The 10600-nt window shown below is 52.6% G+C and overlaps 1 protein-coding gene across 1 annotated transcript; it reads right to left on the bottom strand.

The window, feature by feature from the left end:
* Positions 1-514: 514 nt before the first annotated feature.
* MFSD13A (major facilitator superfamily domain containing 13A) lies at positions 515-10350 on the bottom strand (the record flags this gene model as incomplete). The annotated part of the gene is made up of 8 exons (XM_080693802.1): positions 515-771; positions 3788-3981; positions 4055-4226; positions 7231-7327; positions 8048-8171; positions 8305-8757; positions 9248-9330; positions 10183-10350. 8 exons carry the CDS (start codon positions 10348-10350, stop codon positions 515-517), a joined length of 1548 nt encoding a protein of 515 aa, XP_080549928.1.
* Between the last annotated feature and the right edge of the window lie 250 nt (positions 10351-10600).

Below are 10600 nucleotides of genomic sequence, written 5' to 3'. Positions count from 1 at the left end.
GGGGATGTAGCTCAGAGGTGGAATGTCCCTGGGTTCCATTCCTAGTACTGCACCAAAAAAAAAAAAAAAAAAGGAAGAAATCAGGGTGCTTTTTTCTATTCAATAAGGAATCTATCTCCCCCCTTTCTTTCTATATCATACACAACACAGACCTAAGGACTAGGAATGATTGACTTTAATCTGTAATGAACTGAGCCTCTTCCGCGGCATGTTGTGGGTGGGAACCCCAGAGAGGCCATGCTACTTCCAGCACAGCTGAAGCAGAGAACCCTCAGAGAAACCTCGAGCCCGGAGGAGGAGGCGGCACCACTTACAGTCAGCTTGCCCTGCTGGGCCAAACAGAGCGGTGTTGGCATCCACCAGGGCGGCAGCCCCAGCCCGGCGGTGGGCAGTCCTCGGTGCCCATGGCAGCCCATGCCTCCGGCCCTCCTGGGCTCCGGGCACAGCCCTGGCTGGCGGGAGCGGCCGCCCCTGGCTGGGGCTCTTCAGCGGGACCGGACGCCTCGCCGCAGCCTCACACTGTCTTAATGCCCAGGGTCTGCACCTGCTCCAGGTCCTGGCGCTGGGCCTTGACCGTGTGCAGGCGCCTCCCGTGCAGCGTGAACCGGGACCAGGTGAAGAGCTGCAGCAGAGCGCAGGTGATGGGCACCAGCACCAGCAGGTAGAAGCAGCCCTGGCGGAGCGTGGGGGCCCGCGCGGGCGCCGGCGGCTCGGGCCAGGGCCGGGCGCTCCCCACGGGGCTCAGCGGAGGCTGCTGGAAGAGGTCGTGTCCTAGAACGTAGCGCACAGATAGGATGTGGTCAGCCATGTTCCCCTCCACGGCGTCCATGGAATTATTTAAATTTGTACTGGGAATTAAACTTGGGCATCCTGCCTCTGAGCTGTACCCCCGTCCGCCCACCCATCTGTCCATCTATCCATTCATTTACTTATTTGTACTGAGGACTGAACCCAGGGGCAGCCTACCTCAGAGCTATACCCCCACCGCCTTATTTATTTGGTTCTGGAGATCTAACCCAAGAGTATTCTACTTCCCAGCTACATCCCCAGCCCTTTTTAAAGTATTATCATTATTTTTTATTTGTGTTTGTGTGGTACTGGCGATTGAATCCAGGGGGCATTTTATTCTGAGTGACACCCTCAGCCCTATTTTTTTTCTGGGTTTTTTTTTTTTTTTTCTTCTTCAGTACTGGAGATGGAACCCAGGGGCATTCTATCTCCAAGCTACACCCCAGCCGAATTTTTTATTTTTCATTTTGAAACATGATGTCACTGAGTTGCAAAGGGCCTCCCTAAGTAATTGAAGCTGTCCACAAACTGCAATTCTCCTGTCTCAGCCTCCCAAGCACTGGGGTTACAAGCACGCACCACCACGACCGGCTTCTATTTTTATTTTGAAACAAGGTCTCACGAGGTTGAAGAACATCTCACTACTTTCTGAAGCTGTCCTCAAACCTGTGATCCTCCTGTATCAGCCTCCCAAGTGCTGGGATTACAGTCATTCACCACCAGTCCTGGCTTACTCTTTACTTTAAAATAGGGTCTAGCTAAGTTGCTGAGGGTCTTGCTAAATTGCTGAGGCTGGCCTCAAATTTGTGATCCTCTTATCACAGCCTCCCAAGTACATGGATTGCAGGCATATGCCACCACACTCAGCTCAGAATGAACTTTTATGTGTGTGTGGGGAAAGGGGTACTGGGGATTGGATTTCAAGGGACATTCTACCTCCAAGCTATGGCCTCAGCCTTTTTTTTTTTTTTTTTTTTTTTTGTTCCCAGTATTGGGGATGGAACCTAGAAGCATTCTACCTCCAAGCTACACCCCCACCCCTCTTCTTTAATCTATTTTGAAACAGGGTCTCACTGAGTTGCAAAGGGCCTAAGTAGTAGCTGAGGCTGTCTGCGAACCCTGGTCCTCCTGTCTCAGCCTCCCAAATGCTGGGATTACAAGCGTGCACCACCACGCCCAGCTCTCAGCCCTATTTTTTATTCTGTGTGTGTGTGTGTGTGTGTGTGTGTGTGTGTGGTACTGGGGATGGAACCCAGAGGCAGTCTACCTTCGACCTACACCCCCAGATCTATTTTTTATTCTTTATTTTGAAATAAAGAATGATGAAACAGGGTCTCAGTAAGTTGCAAAGGGCCTCACTAAGTAGCTAAGGCTGTCCACAAACCGCGATCCTCCCGTCTCAACCTCCCGAATGCTAAGATTACAAGCATGCACCACACCCAGCCTATTTTTTATTCTTTATTTTGAAACAGGGTCTCACTAAATTGCAGAGGGTCTCATGGCTGAGACTGGCCATAAACCTGAGTCCTCCTGTCTCAGTCTCCCAAATTCTGGGATTACAGGTGTGTGCCACTACTCCCAGCTCAGAATATCATGTGAGCCAGGCATGGTGGCACACGCTTGTAATCTCAATATTTGGGAGGCTGAGAAAGAAGGATCACAGGTTCAAAACCAGCCTTGGCAATTTAGTGGGGTCCTCCACAACTTAGTGAGACCTTGTTTCAAAATAAAATCAGGCTGGGAAGGCTGACACCTGGAGGATGGCGGTTCGCAGACGGCCTTAGCTACTTAGTGAGGCCCTCTGCAACTCAGTGAGACCCGGTTTCAAAATAAAGAATAAAAAATAGGGCAGGGGTTGTGGCTCGGAGGTTGAATGCCCCTGGTTTCCACCCCCAGACCCACACACACACACAAAAAAAAAATCAGGCTGGGAGCACAACTTGGAGGTAGAATGTCTCTGGGGTTCAAACCCCAGGACAAAATAAATAAAATCAAGCCATGTCACTTCCCGGCTTATAACTCCCTCAATAGCTTCCCTGTGCAGTAAAGATAAATTCTAACCTTACCCTAATCTAAAAAACCCTCTTCCCTTTCCCAACCTCATCTCCAAACCTCCTAATACGTGGAGTCTTAGCACTTGCCATTCTCTCTAACTACCATCCGCTGAGATCTTTTCTAGACCGAACCCTGGCTATTAAGCTCTCCTCCTGAGGCTCCCCTCAGGGACGCCCTCCCAGACCACACCAGGGGCTTCTCAGCCAGCCTCCCCCGCCCCTCTAACTTACCAGTACTCTCACTGCTACCTGATGTTTTCTTTGTGTGTGTGTTGGGGGTGGGTACTGGGGATTGAGCCCAGGGGCATTCTACCTCTGAACTACCCCCCCGCCCTATTATTTTTTTATTCTTTATTTTGAAACAGGGTCTCACTAAGTTGTAAAGGGCCTCACCAAGCAGCTGAGGCTAGCCACAAACCGCAAGCCTCCTGTCCCAGCCTCCCAAGTACTGGGATTACAAGCATGCGCCACCATACCCAGCTCCTATTTTATTTTTTACTTTGAAGCAGTGTCTCACTGAGTTGCTAAGGGCCTTGCTAAATTGCTGAGGTTGGCCTTGAATCTGAGCCTCCTGTCTTGGCCTCCCAAGTACTGGGATTACAGGCGTGTGCCACCACACCTGGCTTGATTTTTCTTGCTTGTTTATTGCCAACACTCAACCGCCACTGTAGTATAAGCTCTATGATAACAAGACCTTGTCTGTCTTATTGTTAACCCCCAAGCACCCGGTGCAGAGTGCACAAAGGAGGTTGAATGAATGAACGAACTAACAAAAGAATGGAAGAATCCAGACACCACATTCCTCCACCCATGTGGGGAGGGCCCATAAAAGGTGCAGCCCAAGACAGCCCAGGCGTACCCAGTGACCATTTTCTTTCCGTCTCTGGACCCAGAGCCAGGCTTGCCAGCTGCTGTGCCACGGAAGCCATGCCCTGGAGCCTCACCTGTATAGAAGCAGAGCAGCCAGGTGCCCAGCAGCGGGGCAAAGGTCTGGCCTGGTTTGGTCACCAGGGCAACCATGCCAAAGAGAAGCGCCGAGGCCGCCTGTTTGCGGTGGTTCAGCACCAGGTCTTCGTCCACCAGGTCAGTGACCACCAGGGTCAGCAGCTTGCAGGTGCCCTCAGTGAAGACCCGGTTGCTGCCAGCGGAGAGAGAGGGCGCGGGTGAAGAGGGGAGGCGGCGCGTGGGGCCGAGGGCGGGCAGGGGCATACCTGGCAATGAAGAAGCACAGCAGACCGGGCTGGTCCGGGCCGGCCAACAGCATGAGCAGGCTCAGGCCCAGCTTGAGCAGGAAGAGCCCCCGCACCACGGCGTAGACGCCCCAGCGCCGGCACAGGGGCAGGAAGTAGAGGTTGTTGAGATGGGGAGCCACGTAGGAGATGCCTGGGGAGGAAGCGGCGTTACCTGTCAGGGGCAGCCTCAGGGCCGACCCTCAGTGCAACAACCAGAATCATATCATATGGTTCACTGACAGTGTGCTGGGCTCTGTGCTGAGAGAGAGAGAGAGAGAGAGAGAGAGAGAGAGAGAGAGGAGAAAGAGAGAGAGAAGAGAAGAGAAGAGAAGAGAAGAGAGAGAGAGAGAGAGAGAGAGAGAGAGAGAATGAGAATGTGTGTGTGGTGGTATAGGGGATTGAACCCAGGGCCTCACACATGCCAGGCGAGTGCTCGATCCCTGGGCAACACCCCCAGCTCTTTTAAATTTTATTTTCAGACAAGGTCCCACTAAATTGCTCAGACCGGCCTGGAACTTGACATCTTCCTGTATCAGCCTCCTGTGTCACTGGGATTACAGATGTGTGCTACCACACACTTTTTTTTTTTTTTTTGGTGGTACTAGGGGTGGAACCCAGAGGCTTTCTACCTTCGGGCTATACTCTGAGACCTTTTTTATATTTTCTTTGGAAACAGGGTCTCACTAAGTTGCTGAGAGCCTCACTAAGTAGATGAGGCTGGCTTTGAACCCGTGTGATCCTCCTGTCTCAGCCTCCCAAGCGCGGGGATTACAAGCGTGCACCACCACGCCCGGCCACTTTTTTTTTTTTTTATGGTACTGGGGGTTGACCCAGGGGCATCTACCTCTGAGCTACCAGACTTATTTTTTATTATATTTATTTATTTACGTATTTATTTATTTATTGTGGTACTGGGGATAGAACCTAGGATATTCTACCTCTGAGCTATACCCCAGCCCTATTTTATTCTTTAATTTATTTTTTGTTTGAGTCTTTGTTTGTTTGTTTGTTTGTTTATGGGTACTAGGGATTGAACCCAGGGGCATTCCACCTCTAAGCTACATCCCCAACCCTATTTTATTTTTATTTTTAAACAGGGTCTTGCTAAGTTGATGAGAGTCTCACTACCTCGAACCTGCAGTCCTGTCTCAGCCTCCCAAGTACTGAGATTACAAGCATGCACCATCATGCCTACTTATTTTTTTTTATAATTTTGAAACACAGTCGTGCTAAGTTGCCCAAGCTGGCCTCAAACCCACGATCCTCCTATCTCAGCCTCCCAGTACTGAGATTATAGGTATGTGCTCTCATGCCTGATTCAGTCACATGTGTGTGGAGGGAGGGTACTGGGGATTGAACCCAGGGGGTTCTACCTCTGAGTTATACCTCCAGCCTTGTTTTATTATTTTGTATATTTTTTATTTATTTTTTTTGTGGTACTGGAGATTGAATGCAGAGGCATTCTACCTTCAAGGTACACCCCCAATTTTCTTTCTTCCTTCCTTTTTTTTTTTTTTCGCGGTGCAGATGGAACCCAGGAGCATTCTATCTCCAAACAACACCCACCCCCAACTCTATTTTTTTATTCTTTATTCTGAAACAGGTCTCACTGAGTTGCAAAGGGCCTCACTAAGTAGCTGAAGCTGTCCTCGAACCATGATCCTCCTGTCTCGGCCTCCCAAATGCTGGGATTACAAGCGTGCACCACCATGCCCAGCTCCAATTTTATTTCTTATTTGGAAACAGGATCTCCCTAGGTTGATAAGAGTTTTACTACTAAGCTGGGTATAGTGGCATACGCTTGTAATTCCAGCATTCGGGAGGCTGAGACAGGAGGATCGTGGTTTGCTGACAGCCTCAGCTACTTAGGTCCTTTGCAACTCAGTGAGACCCTGTTTCAAAATAAAGAATAAAAAATATGGCTAGGGAACCGGACATGGTGGCGCACGTTTGTAATCCCCGTGCTTGGGAGGCAGAGACAGGAGGATCGCGCAGGTTCCAAGTCAGCCACGCTGGCTTAAGAGACCCTGTTTCCAAATAAAAGATATAAAAAATAGGTCTGGGAGTGTAGCCCAGAGGTAGAAGGGCTTCCAGAAACCTCAGTACCATAATATATGTGTGTGTGTGTGTGTGTGTGTGTGTGTGTGTGTGTGTGTGTGTGTGGCTAGGGTATAGCTTGGAGGTAGAATGCCCCTGGGTTCCATCCCTGGTAACACTAAATAAATAAATAAATAAATAAGTCTTACTACTTGCTGAGTTTGTCCTTGAACCTTCGAACCTCCTGTCTCAGACTCCCAAGTACAGAAATTACAGGTGTGTGCCACCACACCCAGCCTGTTTTTTATTTTGAAATAGAGTCTTTCAGCCAGGCGTGGTGGCACAGCTTGTAATCCCAGCATTTGGGAGTCTGAAGACAGGAGGATTCGAGGTTTCAAGGCCAGCCTCAGCTACTTAGTGAGGCCCTTTGCAACTCAGTGGAGATTCCATTTCAAAATAAAGAATAAAAAAAATAGGGCTGGGGGGTATAGCTCGGAGGCAGAATGCCCCTGGGTTCCAGACCCAGTACCACGCAAAAAAAAGAACAAGAAGAAAAAGAAGAAGGAGGAGGAGGAGGAGGAGGAAGAAGAAGAAATAGAGTCTTGTTAAATTGCTGATGGACGGATTAAATAATACTCTCAAGGCCACGAAGTGAGTGAACACAGTCAAAACTCACACTCAAGGCCAGGCATGGTGGCACACACCTGTGATCTCAGTACTTGGGTGACTGAGACAGAAGGATCACAGGTTTGAGACCAGCCTCAGCAAGAGTACGGCTCTCAGCAACCTAGAGAGACCCTGTTTTCAAACAAAAATCTTAAAAAGGGGGTCAGGGTGTAGCTTGGAGGTAGAATGCCCCTGAGTTCAATCCCCAGTACTTAAGAAAAAAAAAACGCCACTCAGGCCTGTCAGTGGTCCTCTGCTAGGCACCCCGTGCTGCGCACAGCCTCTGCGTGGCACCACCACCGAGAGGACCAGGCCGAGGCAGCCCCGCCCTTCACACCCTCCGCCCTGAGAAAGCAGAGCCCCTCCAGATTCCTCCCTGCCCTCTGCCACTGGACCCCGTGGTGGAGCCAGCCCACAGCTGAGCATGCTCCGCCTGCCTGAGCCACACTCACCCAGCAGGAAGGAGCCGGTGGAGAGGGAGATGTGGTCTGACAGGAGATGCTCCAGGAAAAGGGGGAAGAAGTTGCTGTTGAAGTGGCAGTGAAACACCTGCGGGCGAAAGAAATCTAAACCATGCTCTTGGTGCCCATCTAATTGTGAAGAAGGCATGGTAAAATAGTCGTTGGAACAAGCTTTTTTTTTTTATGGCACTGGGGTTCCTGGAAGCCCTTCTACCTCAGGGCTACACTCCCAGACCTATTTTGTATTTTTTTACTTGGAAACAGGGTCTCTTAAGCCAGCGAGGCTGGCTTCGAACCAGCGTGATCACCCTCCTGTCTCCGCCTCCCAAGCGCGAGGATTACAAGCGTGCGCCACCACGCCCGGCCAAGCTTTTCTTTTTTAATTGGAAACACCTTAGTAAAACAAGTCTCAAGAAATAAGAAAAAACGCCCCCCCCCCCTTATCCTCGAACCTGGAATCTCCTGTCTCAGCCTCCCAAGTACTGGATTATAGGCGTGCACTTCCATGCCCGGCTCATAAAAACAAATTCTTTCTAAATGGGACTCGCTTATACACTACATGTGGTAATTAGTGTTTTTAAGGTTATCACAGAATCCCTGGGGGCATCTCTCTTTCAGTCCTCACTGTGTGAGGATGGGGCCGCGCAGAGAGGCTGAGCCCTGCTGAGGGGGTCACACAGTGCCAGAACCCGGGTGTCCTAACCTCTCGACCTTGGTTCCATCGTCACCCGGCAGGCCAGCTCGTGAGGCACCTGCGCCCCTGAGTTAGCGCAGCCCAGCAGTGGGGGGAGAGGGCTGCTCTCCATACCTGCACCAGGTCCATGCCCACGAACCACAGGAAGTTCTGGTGGCGTGCCAGCTGCCGGAGGTATTGGCCCAAGGTGATGCTGCCCGCTTCTGCGCTGTCCGCCGGCAGCTCCTCTCCACACAGGCTATGGGGCAGGGGGAGCTGAGAACTCAGGGCCAGGTGGGAGTCAGACCCAACCCGGGGCAGCCGCCCATTTGCTGGGGGACCCAGCACTGCAATCAGACTTGGAAGCCGGGGAGCCAGGCCTGGCCACTCACCCGCCGTCCACGGCCAGGCCTGAGCACCCCAGGTCCCTTCCGGCCGCCTCTACCCGCCGCCTCAGCAGTTGCGTGGCCCCCACAAAGCCCAGCCCAGAGCCGGCAGCCAGTACCAGGCAGAAGGCTCGGAACGAGGAGAAGTCCTCCTTGTTCCAAAAGGCGTAGGAGGCGAAGACAGAGAGGGAGCCGGCAGCGCTGAAGAGGGAGCAGTAGAAGTTGAGGTGGGTGCGGTCGTGGGCCGAGAGGGCCAGGTCGGCCAGCAAGGCATGATGGTGCAGGTCGACGAGCGTCAGGAAGCCGTCATAGAGGCACAGGCACAGCAGGAACTGCAGGCCAGCCGGGGCCCAGGGCACCCAGAATGCCAGGAAGGACAGTGCCAGCAGCGGCCCGTGCCGGCCCAGGGCCCGCACCCGAGCCAGCACCACGGCCCTCGAGGAGAGCCTGGCACCTGACCTGCCACCGAGAGGAGGGTGTTGAGAGATGCCCTTTTGGCTTTGGCAAACCCCAGTTCCGCTGCTCACGCCCCAGAAGAGCAATGGAGGCCCAGAGCACGGGCCCACATCAGGGTGTGCTCAAGCCCGCGGCCTCCGGCTGCCCATCCCCCGTCCTTAGCCTCTCCGCTGAAGGCCTAAGGATGGTGGGATACCGATTCAGGCTTGGGGACAATGATGAGCCAGGCAGGGAGGGGCCGGGGAACCTGCCAGACGCTGCGAGGGTATTTGCCATACAGAGTCCTGAGAAGGAGAAGCACATCAGCCATGCTGGGGTCAGCCTTCTCCGCTGAGCGAGGCAGGACGAGTAAGGCCGCTTCTCCTGCACCCCAGGAAGGGAGTGGGTGCACACCCAGCACCTGGCCTGGCCTCCCTTTCTTTCCCCACCCAACAGCGGCAGGGGTCCTCGGGAGCAGTGGGCACTGGAGCATGGACAACCCCAAGACACACACCGAGGTTGGGAGCTGAGGAACCTGCGGTCACTGAGCCAGCCGAACAAGGGGTCATTGAGGCTGTTCCAGAGGAGAAACACCGTCTGCAGGCAGAGGGAGATGGGGAAGGTGGGCTCCGGGTACCTCAGAGCTCCCCACCTTGCCGAGCTGGCCACTCCGAGCTGGCCACACTGAGCTACCCGCGAACTTGAGCTCCTGTCAGTTCTCCTGCTAAAACCCACTCTCGGCCACTCTCTCCTCAGCTCCCCACCCAGGGCCCCACTTGTGAATGTATCCAGATGATAAATTAGTATGTCTGATTGTATTGTATATGAATATAAAGAACAGTGAATATCAGCCGGGTGTGGTGTAATTCTAGTATTTGGGAGGTTGAGACAGGAAGATCACAGGTTCACAGCCAGCCTTAGCTACTTAGTGAGGCCCTCTACAACTTAGTGAGACCCTTTGTGTGTGTGTGTGTTACTGGGAGTAGAATCCAGTGGCTTTCTACCTCTGGGCTACACTCCCAGACCTATTTTATACTTTATTTGGAAACACGGTCTCACTAAGTGGCTGAGAGACTCACGAAGTAGCTGAGGCTGGCTTTGAACCTGCGCCATACTTCTGTCTCAGCCTCCCAAATGCTGGGATTACAAGCGTGTGCCACCATGCCTGGCTCAAGACCCTGTTTCAAAGAAAGAATAAAAAAATACTGATGGGGGCATGGCTTGGAGGTAGAATGCTCCTGGGTTACATCCTCAGGACCACACACAAAAAAAGTGAATATGTAATACAGTGGACAAGATGATCCATTTAATCCCCACTGAGAACAAATCAAGCGTTTCTGGCTGAGTCCTGGTGGACCACCTGGCCTGCTGCACACCCCTAGCCTGCCACCTGCCATCTCCCCAGCAGCCCCTGCGTCTGCTGCACTGGCCACCCAGCGCTGAGCCTACCTCTCCAACCCAGAAGGCCACTTTGTTGATCTTGTACACCGAGACGAAGGTGTCCACGTAGTAGAGCAGGAACACGTTGTGCAGGATGGAGGTGAAGAGGGCCAGGGAGCCATAGACCATGGCAGTGGGCAGGCCCAATAAGCAGGCCTGCGGCCAGCCCAGCCCCATGACTGCCAGTCCCAGCTCAGCCCCAGGAGCGGTGAGGAGGGCCCCCGGCCATCAGCAATCTTGCCATCCTTGTCCCTGGAGAAGAAGGTGCCAGTTAGCAAAAAGGATTAGAGCTGCTCTACTCCTAATCGTAGTCCTCTGAGCCTTTAAAAGTTCATTTCCACACCGGGCGTGGTGAGGCACGCTTTTAATCCCTGCTTGGGAGGTGGAAACAGGAGGATCGCACTGGTTCAGAGCCAGCCTCACTGGC

The sequence above is a fragment of the Muscardinus avellanarius genome, assembly GCF_963383645.1.
Source record: "Muscardinus avellanarius genome assembly, chromosome: 4".
NCBI lineage: Eukaryota > Metazoa > Chordata > Mammalia > Rodentia > Gliridae > Muscardinus > Muscardinus avellanarius.
The sequence above is the reverse complement of the archived record's forward strand: the minus strand, read 5'-3'. Positions and strand labels throughout refer to the sequence as shown.